Source organism: Pezoporus occidentalis, unplaced genomic scaffold (assembly GCF_034315485.1).
Source record: "Pezoporus occidentalis ecotype Australia unplaced genomic scaffold, CSIRO_AGI_Poc_V1 ctg33, whole genome shotgun sequence".
Classification (NCBI taxonomy): Eukaryota; Metazoa; Chordata; class Aves; order Psittaciformes; family Psittacidae; genus Pezoporus; species Pezoporus occidentalis.
Genome location: NW_026915268.1, coordinates 4,760,564 through 4,774,451, shown reverse-complemented (window position 1 = coordinate 4,774,451; position 13,888 = coordinate 4,760,564). Strand labels below are relative to the sequence as shown.

At 44.6% G+C, this 13,888-nt stretch overlaps 1 protein-coding gene across 6 annotated transcripts in view; it reads right to left on the bottom strand.

Annotated features, from left to right (window-relative positions):
* KCNIP1 (potassium voltage-gated channel interacting protein 1) overlaps positions 1-13,888 on the bottom strand; it is a 403,546-nt gene that overhangs the window by 219,096 nt on the left and 170,562 nt on the right. Inside the window, exon 2 of one of the 6 annotated variants that reach the window (XM_062629220.1) lies at positions 280-354. The exons of 4 other annotated variants lie outside the window; for them this stretch is intronic. In XM_062629220.1, the coding sequence (XP_062485204.1) occupies positions 280-313 (34 nt within the window). In that variant the 5' untranslated portion in view covers positions 314-354. Of the gene's footprint in view, positions 1-279; positions 355-13,888 lie in introns of those variants that run through there. One more of the 6 variants, XM_062629221.1, reaches the window with a different exon arrangement.

Genomic DNA, 13,888 nt, shown 5'->3' with positions numbered 1-13,888 from the left:
AATAACAACTCAAATGGCTGTGAAAGGTGTGTGGGCATCAGAGATTGGTGATAGGTATTCAGCAGAGCTCGAGCAACACGTGGTGGTCTACGTCCTTTCAGAAACAGCAACCCATCGCCAAATGTGGGATATGGACCTTCTATGGCTCCTGCTCAAAGTACGGACCCAAAGGACAGACAGACCAACTATTGACCTTCGTCTGATGAACAATTTACCTTTTTGGTTTGTATTAACAAAAGCAGTTAGAAGATGAACAGACCAAGGGGCTGTTAAACTCACACAATGTAGTGAATAGCTGCTTCCCTGGGGACATGCTCTCTGCTAGAGTCACTTGGTGTCACAAGGGTCACACAACTGGGGAAGAACAAGGAAGAGGCCAGGGATAATACAGTGGCACAGGAACAGCTAGTTTAAAGGAGGTCTCTCTGGCTACAGCCTCACAAGACAAAGCCCAGGTCTGACCCCAGCATGGCTGGCAGGGTCTCCCTTCACACAAGTGCAGTAAAACCACCTCACAGGGCACTGCAGGTACGGCTGCACAGCAGGTGAAGGTGCACGTTGTGTCAGGGACCCATCCCTCCCGTGGCTTTAGTATGGCAGCACTGATAACAGCAACAGTAAGGACCCAGGCAACAGCATGTGCTTGCCAGAGCCTTCCAGGGATTCACCCAGAGCACACCCCCCTCTAATTCTCTGCTATACCTGGAGTCATGCTAACAAGCTTGTGCCTGCACACAGAATAACCTCTATTTGCCCTGCAGACATCCTGGTGGTGTTTCAAATCAGACATTTATGCCTTTGCCCCACACCTAAGTATTAAACTGTTCTGTATGTTCTGACATCTCCCTACAGTTAAACCTTCCTCCCTACAAAGTATGCTTTTCATTTGATCTATTTTAATCTTTCTATTCCTTATTGAATTCCCTGACCTAATAAGATAGCAGTACCTTAGAAAGCAGAACAGCAAATGGCAGCTAAATAATATTGCTATTTTACCAAGGAGAACTGAAACACAGAGGAAATACTTGAAGATGAGAAGAATGTCTAAAGCTGTCTCTGCACAGAGTCACATATTGCACATCAAACATCTTGGACAGCATGCCCCTTGCTGGGGGGCAGGAGGACATTCTCCTGGATCAGCTGCAACTAGCAGCATCCCCTACCAGCTTGAGCACTAGTACTGACAGATAGTACGTGATGGTCCTCAGTACTAACATAGCTGGTGTGGAGTTCGAATGAAGGACAGGATAGTTCAGTATTATTCAGCTGCTCTTGGATATAAGCCAATACAAATAACTCATTGCTTATCTCATGCCAAAACCACTGTGCACTAACCCTATCCATATCTCAGTGATTACACAAGGCAAGAAAACCCCAGCAGAAACTCAGCTACAATTATTTGACATCTAAAGGCCCTTGCAAGTTGTACTTGATGCTCACTGTCCCCTTAATACCTTTTGTGATTATTAGCTACAGTCCTTGATTTGTTGCTGTTACTCAGACTAATAAATAGCACAAAGTATTTTATCCCTTCAGCCAGAGCTGGAAACCGCTCAGACGTAGTTTTAAGAGATCAGAGGTACCTTGCAGAGTGCAAAGCACCGAGCTGCTGAAAGAAGAGTTGCTGGGAGGGAGGGCGAGCCCCAGCAGTGCCAGGCAGCCGTTAACCCTGCTGATGCCCACAACACAGCTCAGCTTCCACTGCCAACTCCAAAGTCTGTGTTTTATTGACAAGCTTGGGCCCTGCTAAAACCAATACAGAGTTTAACCACAAGTCCAGGAACACCTCAGTTTTAGGCAAATCAAACGCCAAACTCTCTTACATGGCATGCAACAAGATGGTCACCAAGTTCTCAAACCTGGCTGGACATCACTGCCTACATGTTACAAAGCACAAAGCCCACCACAGATTAAGAGACATGTAGAAAGAGATGTTTAAGAACCATCATCTGTGCTTCAACACATTTTTAAATCCAATATTTTTGGATTTTTTTTTTATTATCTTTGTTAAACAATTTGGATTCATGACAAATTTTGAAATACAGAGATGTTGTCTGCAGAGATGCCATCAGTGAAGCTCATGCAATTCCTGGTATTGGGCCTGGCTGTGGGTAACAGTGTAAAAGTTAAAGGACAGGCTCTAAAGACTTAAATATGAACAAATTATTTATGAATCAGCTTGCCATCTTAAGCCTCAGGAAGTCCTTTATTAGTGCAGGTGAGCCCAGCGACCCTGCACAGCTGCCTGGGAACAGATAACTGAGATTAACTGAGATCTGTATTCAAAAGAGTTTGACAGACTTTCGTAACACTGCACAGTGAATGGTTTCTGTGCATCCTAGCAGGCACACCTGGTACTCCCTTCTTGCTTTCTCAATAATTGCTATATGCATTAATTGGATTCAATCCTTTCTGTGATATGCAATGCACTTATCTTGCTGTGGGTATTAGTGACTCAGGCTGCCATTCTGTAGCACATTCTGTAAAGCTGTCATCAATACAGGATTTAGGTAAAGGGTGAGATGCTGGCAGGGGGGCTGTGACTTGAGCAAGCCCAGGGAAGGGCAGCATTGGACCCTCTCAGTGTTTTACATTCTCTTCTGCAGAAAATATCAAACAGGATTTCACTGGAGGAAGGACAATTATTTTTCAGGTACCACATGAAAGAAATACCAATCTGTTCTGCACTAGATTATGTGGGACAATATGCAATACATTGCTAGCAAGTTATGACATTGATTCATTCCTTGTATTGAATTTGTTCACAGTAATGAATGAATTACTTGTCCCTCAAAGGCCCCAGGCTTTTCTCTCACCTTTATTGATTAATGGTTTATAACTTTGAAACTACCTGCAAAAAGTGATTAATGTGTCTTACTTTCTAGTCTTAAAAACAATGTAAGCAATTAGGGTTCCTACAGTAAGCCCCTGCCTAGCAGGGAATGAAACTGCTGGAACTGGGTAGCATTACCTGAGCCATTAGCCTATATTTCAGCACAGAAAACAGTAAAAGGGTGCATTGACACTAAACTGAAGCACATTCATCTCTCCAAAATCACTCTGTAAAACATGGAGGATGGACTAGGAAGAATTAATGGCTACTACAAAATCTTTCAATAATCTTTATAAGTGGTGCATGGAAATAACTGGGAAAGTGGGACTCTTCATCAAAAGCAATGGCATAATTCTTGGCTTCTGCAAGACAAGCAAAGAATTAATAAAAACTTGTTGGGGTGGGAGGACAAAGAAAGGTGAGCTGAGCAAGACTTAAAGAGGTGCACAATGTAGCTGCAAAGGTAAAGATGAGGTTGAAGGAGGCACCTTGAAGTAGGTGAACACCACTCTTGAATAAAACAGTGTAGTTCATTGGGTTGCAGTCTGCAACAGAGATCTGTGTAACCCATTCCTTCACCTAAGCTCTGCACCATAAAGAAGTGGCAACAAACGCTCCAACCAACTCATAGGGACCTGCACGGCAAAGCCGGCAGCTACTGGAAGCACCTGGATGAAGGCAGAGGAAGGGAGGGCGGACAGAAAACCAGCCCTGAGATAAACGTGCTCGTTCCTGGAGCTCTTTAAAAGCCTGAAAATGGAAACGAAGTTGCTAAGAGGTGCTAAAATGGTTCTCCCTAAAGCTGCTTCATTTGCTCTCATTTGCAGAAGGGCAACAACCTACAGACATTTCACATATTCAGCAGGCACAGTGACATTGCTGTAAACTCTGCTGTAGGTTAGGAAGTAACAGCTTGCATCTAGGTAACATTTTCAAATATGATTAACTTCAAGGACTATATGCTGCAACTGAAAAGTGATCATTTCTTACGCACTCCTGAACAGGGCTGGTTTTCCATTTTTCATCAATGGAGAAGGCAGAAAAATTTGTTTTGCTGCCCAGGATTCCAAAACGACTTTAGAAAAAAAGCAATACATTTGTAGAGCAATAGCAATTAGCTGCACAGTCATTTCCACTCCTAATTGCAGGTAATTAGGATGACAGTGGTCTCTGAACAACAGTGCTCGTGATTAACTGTAAGAGGAAGGAGTGAGAGCAGCACAATGAAAGCAGTGCACACTCCCCTCTTCTAGTAAGTTTCTCTCATGTGAGTTCTAACCCCCATGTCAGCTTTCAAACTCCATTACTCCACCTCAAGTGAGGCCTGAAAGCATTCGATATGGACACCAAACATTAAAGCTGCCCCAAAGCCTGGTTGGTCTGTGTTCCCCTTGGGGACCCAAAGCCCTGGGCACTTGGGGAGCTGATTCCAGCCTGGAGCTGGAGGACTTCTGCCAGGGTTTCAGTCATGGGCTGTTCCTCTCCGTCTTGCAGATGCTTGTTAATGCAAATGCTTTCTAATAACATCCTAGATGTGGTTAGGGACGGGTTGCCAACCGTTTACACTGTGCTTAGGGAGTGGATATCAAGTTGGTGCCCTGGAAGCCCTGAACCTGTGCTGCATGGAGCTTGTAATGCTACTGAGACAACCCCCAAGGGAAGAGTGGCAGTCTCGATGAAATTCTCCAGAAAACCCTGTGGAAGTCAGGGAAGCCCATCTGCACACTGTGAATGTGTTGAAGTGCTGGTACTTTATCCGCCCTCTCTGCACACACACTGTCAGAGCAGGGCTGCAGAACTGAGCGCTTCCCAAGGCCGAGCACAGAAAACAAAGGGTTTAAGCGGAAAGAAGATATAGAAAGATGATCTCTTTATGGACAATACTGAACTGGAGAGGACGTTCTGATAGAGGTTGCAGTTACACTGGAAACGTTTCACCAAGACACTGTGTTAACTCCACTCTCAAGGAAATCTGTTGATTCAACAGCAGCAGACAAGCAGCAGCACAGTGCCAGACACACGGGGTGTCCCATAGCGCAGAGCCTTTCCTTCTCACTGACAGCAGCAAACAAGTCGGTGTAAGCAGGTGCTCTCCGTAAGTTCAGTTTGACAATGTGTCTGACTGTCCCAGGGGCTGCACTCCCCATAGGTTTCCCTGTGCTCTCAGTTACAGAACCACAAAGCATTCCAAAGAGTAGGAGAAGAGGACAGGATCACTTGGCAAGAAGCACTCAGGCACGCCAGGAGCCTTCCAGGGTTTCTTCCTGCAAAGCTTGCCCAGCTGGGCCAGACAGATGTAGCACTGCTTTGTAGACCCTCTGGAGAAGATAACCCAGCTGCAGCTGGTGTATGCCAGAAGCACAAGAACTGGGCTTGGATTTTGTCCAGCCAAAGCCCTCAGGAAACATGGGATGGGGTGAACACTCCGTAAAATGCTTCCACGGGTACCAGGACCTCTCTGCCCTTTCTCATCTCAGAAATCAGATCACCTCAGTGCTGCTTCTTGTCCTCTAAAGTTATGCACCTACAGGAACACCATTTTTTGGATTTTTATTCATTCTGCTTATGAATTATCACTCATTGAATACAAATACATCTCCCAGGCTCTGTATGCGTCAGGAGAAGGAGGGCTATTGCCCCAGGGCCTCTCCTATAATAAACTTGCATTGTGATACAGTTTAAAAACACTAACAACCAAAAAATTCAATCCCGTGCCTGTAGCAAATAAAAGTTGTAGCCAACCCTTACAGATGACATAAAAGAATAACGTAACCATCGTGGATCCAGAGTACACTGCAAGACACTGCTCAGAACAGCAAGAGTTTTGTTGATCTTTATTTCAATGAAAGTTAAGTGCAAGCATACAACACAGCAAACCATCTCCCTGCAACAGCCTTATTTCCTTTGCGCTCTACATATGGCAGAAAAATTGTAATTCTAAATGGATTTCCGTGACAGGTATTTCCAAATCCTCGCAGGGAGCATTAGTCATTAGCGCAGTTAACTTCATTACACCAACATGAATAAATCCCACTGTGTCCCTGGCAAAACTATTTGGAGGAAAATTCTCATCCAAACGGAAACATTTAGCAGTTTTGCATTCAGTCAAGAAATGGCAACCTGTAATCTCACTTCCCGCACTGGTATGTGGGGCTTGCTGCAGTATGTGCTCTTTTCAAGACATCTAAGATTATTTACCAAAACCTAGGTAAGTTAGAAAAATGTTTTCCTGAGGCCCAGACCTTCATGCCTCACCAGGCAGTAACCACATCCATTTTGCTGGTTTAGGAGCTACTACATTACTAGGAAAAGTTATGAATCCAAGTCTGATGAAGTCTGCAGCATCACCCTCCACATGTAGAAATCCCACGGACTGACACATTTCGAGTCACTGCAGTTGAGGCAGCAAATAAAGAAGGCTGGAGCACACCTTATAGTGGAGGTAATAAGGTTGCAGACATTAAAGACAAATGGAAGAGCCAAGTTGAAAGTCAAAGTGTCAAGCAGAAGGACGTGTTGGAGAATTACTGCTTGTGCACAGGAGGACTTGCTTCTTTGTCTGGTGTTGTGTTGCTGATGAAGGCAGCTTGGAGCACTGTGTGGGTGCTGAGGCCCTGGCACAGGGTGCCCAGAGAAGCTGTGGCTGCCCCATCCCTGGCAGTGTTCAAAGCCAGGTTGGACACTGGGGCTTGGAGCAAGCTGCTCCAGTGGAAGGTGTCCCTGCCCGTGGCAGGGAGTTGGCACTGGATGAGCCTTAAGGTCTCTTCCAACCCAAACCAGGCTGAAGTTTGGCACACAGAAATGGCAAGAAAAATCCGTTATCTGAGCCTAACATATCACATCTACAAGGTGTTTCTAGTTTCAAACGTGTGCTTGTGATGAAATTACTTCCCGCTTTGATAAAGCAGTTGCTAAGTAAGAAAGCAAGCAAGCCAGTGGTCTAAACAGCTGCAGAATCACATAGCACTAAGTGATAAGCATGGTACTGAGCAGAAACTACATAAACCCATTAGTAGTGTTCAATACAAATAAAAAAGGCCCTCTGTTTTACTAAAATCGCATGCCTAACTGAGCTTACTTTTTTATTTTTAAAGATACCCAGGTCAAGTTGTGCTTCCTCCCCCCCCCCCCCCCCCCCCGAAAAAGAAGCCTCTCAAAGCTTACACACCTTCATGTTGTTTTGTAGCTCTTATTGCTTGGAAATTGAAGTCTGTGACTTCAGTTACAACCTGAACACCCAACCCAGCTGAACTGTGCCAAATTTAGGATGATTCCAGTCAAACAGATAATGAGACTCAACAGTCTCCTGAAAGAGCTGATTTTGCTACACACATGTAAGGGAGCCGCCTGCCACTCCAGCATACAACCCTGCAGTTCCATTAGTAGCTGCTGCAGTTACTAATGAGGTCCTAAGCAAGGCATCCTACCTTACATTTGCAATGACAGAGAGAAATGGGTTTGAATTGAATCACTAGTTCCTCAGGAGCTCTAAAATAGAGTTCCTCTGTATTGGCCACAAAGGAAGGATCCTGAAGCCTAATGTTAGACACAGCTCTAAAGAGAGGGAAGGAAAAGCAATGGTGACATTAAGCAGCAAGGACAGAAGCTACCTCAGGGACAAGGAGATGCATTTCCATACTTACTAACCACTGGTAACACAGAGTGGGGACGCAGACATAGTCTATCACATCAATTTTTTGTTTGGGATTAATTTTTCCTGTTTTGCCCATCAAAAATGTAGGCATTGAGTCTAAAGAGCAGCCAGTGGAGAGCAGTAAGCAATTTATCACGTTTTCTCTTTGATGGACAGATTTTCATTTGGAGAGATGGATCACTCCCCATTGACTGTAACTGGGCCTTAGAGTAAGAGCTCATCTCAACACCTACCTTTCAGCCAGCTGGAGGTAGGGGAAATGAATCATATTGTGGGTACTCATACAAATACTACAGAGATAAAAAAGGAAAAGGAGCCAAATGGCTGCCACTCAGAGGAAATAATCATTTGGGGGCTGCTGCAGCTGCACACTTTAAGTTCAAGTGATAGACACTTGTCTGAAATTAGTACCTAACATTAAAATGCAAGCTAGAATGGGTAATACCTCCCAGCTGCTACTGACAGTAAGAGTTTGGACTGGAAGGGTTAACTCTTGTATAAAGCCATGTTCAGGTGGGGTAAGGAGATCAGAAAGCCCTCAGGTCTATGTTTAAAGGACACTTACTATTAGACAAGAAAAGACATGCCACAGGGATGGGTGCAGGCAATTGCACCAGCACTTTGTATTTTGTGCTTCCCAAGGGAGATCAATTCCCAGGCTTCCTGGCATGTCACTGGCAAAGCAGCCCTGGGAAGTGCTGGTGGTGGCAAGCCCTGCTCTGGGGGAAGCAGGGCCAGGTAGAGCACCCCAACTTCCACCCACTGGGCTATAAAGATGGCACCTGGAAAGGGTCATCCGCTCACATTTCACCATTCTAGTATGTAACGATGAGCTGCTATGAAGACGTATGAAAGGGATGTAAAAAAAACATGACAAACAAAAACCACTAAAAACCCCAGTAACACTGAATCAAACTGACCACTACTTGGGTAGTGGAAATTAGGCCCAATTAGCACTCAAAATACTAGGAAAAAGGTCTATTTTATCCACTGGAATTATTAGAACTAATGCATTAATGCAGAACTCTGAATACATCCACAGAAAATCCATGAACTCCTGCTTTACCACACAGGCTCTGTCCCTCTTTGCCAAGTTCTCCAGTTTTGGCCAGTGAAGCATAACCAAAAGCACAGAGTAGTTTTCCCTTCTGTGTCCTCCAGTCTCTTTCTCCTGTACAAGCTCCATCTCACGGGCTTTTCGTGCTTAGGAAGGCTCTTAAGAAATGGAGACTCACTCCCTCTCCTCTCCCAGGGAACAAACCAAAGGACAGAGCAAGGGCTGTTGCAGCTGACCTAGTCCACAGCCTTTACTTGCTACTGGTGATATTTCATCATGGGAACTTTGAAAGAAACCATCTAGTCTCCAGTTTACTGTATGATGTCCTCTCTTGCTGCTCCTCCAGATTGTCAAAAACAGAAGGGTAAGAACTGTTCTGGGTCATCCAAAAAGCCAACCGTGGAACCAAACCTTTCTTCATAATGAGAATGGCACTGAGCAGGGTAGGCAGGAGGCAGCTGATGGCTGGTGTCAAGCACAGAAGACAAACTGTCTTATTGCTGTCAGTCTATGTAGCACAGATGATCTATTACTTAGTGGTTCAAACAGCATCTCAGTACCAAGCAATTGAACAAGAAAGGCTTCAGGGCCCCCAAATCATTTGACTTTAAAGAAATGAAGATGCAAAACACATTTCAATAAGGGAAAAATCTTGATTTTAGATTGAAATTTGTTTCTGATAAAGTATTTTCAACTCCTTATCTATTGTGATGTGGCCTTTGAGTTCTGCATTGATGAGTAGTAACTAAGGCACACGAGAAATAACTAAAGAGTTCACAGCAAGTCAACTAGGCAGACTATGTTTTCTTTAGTAATTATACAACATACAAATCTCCAGGAATTTAAAAGCAGCAGCATTCTCTCTTGCAGTTCTATGCAACAGCTCAGCCCCCAAACCCAAGTCATTAAAATGACAACTCAAATAGGATTAAACAGGATTCCCATGTCTGTTCTGCACTGATTACAAGCTCACTCCATCACTCCCAGGGCATTTTACTGATTGACAGCATTCAAAATAAGGGATGTTTAGAACTGACCTAATTCTCCTTGTTGACATACCTGTTATGACATTGCTTCATTACCACCCAACCTATTTTTAACCCATTTGGACAGAGTAACGATATGTGTCAGGAAAGAGAGGTTGTACTATAAGAAGCAAAGTATGGCAGCTTCACCCACAGCTCACTTTGAGAACATAACCCCCAGTTACCTATGGCAAACAACTTTGCAAGCCAAGGCCAGGTTATGCCATCTCTACCAGCAATGACAAACAGGCCCCGGAGCAGAGATATGACACATCTTATCTAAACATGGGGGATGCAAGGGCCTGTGCAACAATGTGCCCGAGCCCTGGCAATCACAGGTCAAGCCAGTGACCAGAAGCAGCTAATCCCATCAGTTTATACCTTTCCCACAATGAAACCTCCACACTAGTTACTGCTAATAGGGTGAGTTCTGGCATTCCGGGTGACTGTAACATTTATTAACCAGTCTGGAACAGGGCAAGTATCCGGAAATTCCTTGCTGCTGTTTCTTTGTTCAGAACCTCTCTGTGGCTTGAATGGATTATTTTTATTGCCATCGACCTCTGAATATTTTCTACGTAACACAAAAGTTTTAAACTCTTGATTAGCAGCACAGGATGCCTGAAACATTTCTTTATCCAGTTTTGTGGCCAGTGTTTATTATGGATTAAAATGTTCTTCTTGAAAATGCCTTAAAATATTTCCTCAAACTTTCTTCAGTCTCCTGGGAGCACCATTTACATGGTCACATTGAACTTCAATTCACCTGAAGTCCTTATCTGCTTGGGTTTCTCCATTTCTATGACCAAAAAATGGTTTCAACCTGCCAGAGGGGAGACTGAGATGAGCTCTTAGGCAGAAGCTCTTCCCTGTGAGGGTGCTGAGGCGCTGGCACAGGGTGCCCAGAGAAGCTGTGGCTGCCCCATTCCTGGCAGTGTTCAAGGCCAGGTTGGACACAGGGGCTTGGAGCAAGCTGCTCTAGTGGAAGGGGTCCCTGCCCGTGGCAGGGGTTGGAGCTGGATGAGCTTTAAGGTCCCTTCAACCCAAACCAGTCTGGGATACTGAAAAAACCTCAACATTCTGCTGCCTCTTGGCCGCACATGGGGCCATGAACCCCGAGGTACTCAGTGTGGCTTCTCACTCGTGACTATTTGCCATAAACACAGAAGCATAACTTTTGCACATCAGCTTTACTCCTGAGGTGAATGGCTGATTTACCTTTGCTGAGTCTCCCTGACCCCAGGGTTGCCCCACACCTTGAGCTAAGGCACAACCACATGCCCATAAAGCTCAGCCTGCTTTCCAGATGAGATTTTCCAAAACTCCAGCCTGCAGATGGAATGTTGTGTCATCTACCAGACTTGCAAGCCATCTTGTTGATGTGGGACAGTGTTTGAATGTGACCACTTCTGAACCTCATCTCAGGGCATGGGTGATGTGGGGCAAGTGGCTTGCCATAGCCTGTTTCTTCCCTGTGCACCTGGTGATACCAGGATGCTTAAGCAGCCCTGAAGGAACATAATAGAAGAAATTATAAAGATGAGATCTGTTAAAATATGCAAAACACCACCAATACTGAACAACTGCAGAAGTGTTACCACAGATAGTGGGGCAAAAGAGTTCTTGATAACTTTGTAGGCTCTGAAATTAAATACAGTGACTAAGAAAGTGTTTGGAGATCTGCAAATGGAAGAGCTATCTTTCTTCACCTAAACAAACCTGGGGGGTTCTACACATACCCTCAAGCTAGGGAATGATCATCCTTTCAAACTCAACCCAAAGGATATTTTTGGGTTAATCCCGCAGCTTTCTGTTACCATACCATGTACTAACATCAGATTCATACAGGATCCTACTTAATAGTTCTTTCTCTTTTTTTTTTTTAAATCAGGTCTTTGCAGAAGGTTTTCTGGTGTCAACAGCTTTCTTTACAGTTACTAGAGCACAAGAGCATATGCTGACTTTTGATGGATGCATTCTGAAAAGATGGAGCCACAGGGAAGCCCAAGGGTAACACAGGTGCAGAAAAAGACCTGGTTTGCTGCTTTCGTTAGGCATCAGCTCTGGAGAATGAGAGACTTTGAGAGCTTTGTATAAAACGCTTAGGGCCACCAGAAATTTGAAACATTCCATAAAAGCCTTCTGTTTTCACCAGGGTAAAAGTGACAGGGAAGATGCTCAACAACGAGGTGAATAGTTTGCATTCGTGCTCCTTTCTCTTGAGGGGATGAGAGTGGCGAGTGTCTGAATAGCTTTAGGGAACTATTGGGAGGTACTTTCCCAGATGTTAAGCTTTGATGCTACCATAACAATGACACCAGAGCTGAGATTAGGCCAGTCTCTAGTATTTTATTCTGAACATGCCTATAGACTGACTTCTTTCCTAAGCTCACAGGTTGCTCATCATCTTTGTGCTACTACTAACTGACCTAGTATAAATGTATCCTTCAGCATCACTTATTTTTCCCTAAGCAGGAGTCACAGTGTACATCAGTAGGCAATAGAAAGATGCCTGTAGTAGCCATTGCTGAATACCTTACTCCCAAATAGTCCTCATACCTGTCCTTACTGTTAGGAGTTAACCTCATCCTTTCTGAGCCATCCTATTCTATTTTAGAGAGAAGAAAACAGAGTGTATTATGAGCCAAATTTTAAAGTATTTGGGTGCCTGAAAAGGCAGATAGGCACCTGCTTGGATTTGAAGACATGCCAGAGCTGGTTAGGTGCCCAAATGAGATAAAAGGTACCTTAAACTGCTTAAATATTTTTAGAGGAAAAAAGCCAACCAACCTCCTGTCCAGTGCCTCACTACCTACATAAAAACATTCTGCATCTAAACCCCCTTGGTCAAGCAGAGCTCAAAGCACTCATCCATGCTCACAAGGAGTGTCTGTACGTCCCCATCCCATTCCCAGTGGCAGGCACACCTGTGGCAGCCATAGTCCTGAGGCTTTGCTGCAGCACCCCAGCCCAAGCCCAGGGAGTTGCTTTAAACTTAGGGTGATGCATCGGGGAGCAGAGGGATGCAGGGATTGACAGAAGCGGGTTTTCTCCAGGGGACCTTTAAACTAAGATCAGAACTTCCACTGGCAGCAAATCTGCTCTAAAGCATGTCTAAGCTTTTCTTTTTCTCAAGAAAAGCCCAAAGCAGAGAAAGGCAGCCAGCTGAAGTAGCCTTCTGTCATCGTGTTGCCAATCACTGTACACAGCAGGGCTCGGGGACAGCACCAGAGGGAAGCCTTGCACTCAAAGTTTAATTAGTCAGCTCTAACATGGAATGTTACCTGCCTCTTTCAAACGCCAGCCCCAAAGACAAGCAGGGGCCTTTGCTGTAGATCCCTGCCAAAGTTGCTGTCTCACAACACTGAAATGCGCTAGGCTCGAGCTGCCACCAGTCACGGTTGTCATAGAATAAGTTGTTATAAATCGAGCAAATGAGCATAGATTAACTGCACTATAATGAATTTATTTTCTAAGATACCACACCTGGGAGCATCTCTTTCTCTTCTTCTAGAGACAAGGTTCTGCCAAAGCATCCAAAATAAGTTAATGAATTTCTACTAGTGAAATCTTTGATTTGCAGCCCAGCATTTCTCTGCTAAGGGAAGCTGGGATTTGGAAGAAAGAGAATAATTCACCACAGCGGAGTGGGAACTTTGGTGCAGGCAATACTTCCTGAAAGCAGTGGCCACGAGGTGCCAAGCTTCCTGCAGATGAGGTGACACAGCAGCCTTCCTTGCTCCAGGCAGGGGATGCAGGCACAGGCTGAGCACTGTGAGCGCTGTGTTGGGAACCCAGGTGTGTCTTAATGGACTGAGATAGTTTTTCCCCTTCGTAAGTGTACACAGCAATAAAAGAAATCAGGCTTCCATGTATCTGCGTGGGGAGAAACCAGACTGAATGTCAAATCCTAATGTGAACCAGGAGGTAATCATCTAAGAGAAGGCAGTGGAAGAGAACTCTGCAATAGTAGTCCTGTGGTTTTCATCTAACTGTGAGCCAAACAGTCACTTTATTACAGCAAGTGAGAAATCCCACAGTGAAACAAACTGAAAGCACAGAGCATTTCCCACATTAGTTAACAACATGTGCCTACTGCAGCTGCACCCTTCCTCCTCCTCCTCTGGTGTCATCACCCACATCCCTACAGCAAACACAACCGCTCGCAAACAATCAAGGCAAGCTCCTCCTTGAAACCTGCACTACCTTTAGTACCCTAAACTATATCTGCTGATGCAAAATACTCTGATCATCAACCATAAAAATGAAGCAGTGCATCATATTGAAGACCAACAGGGTAAGTCAACTGGATGAAGAGA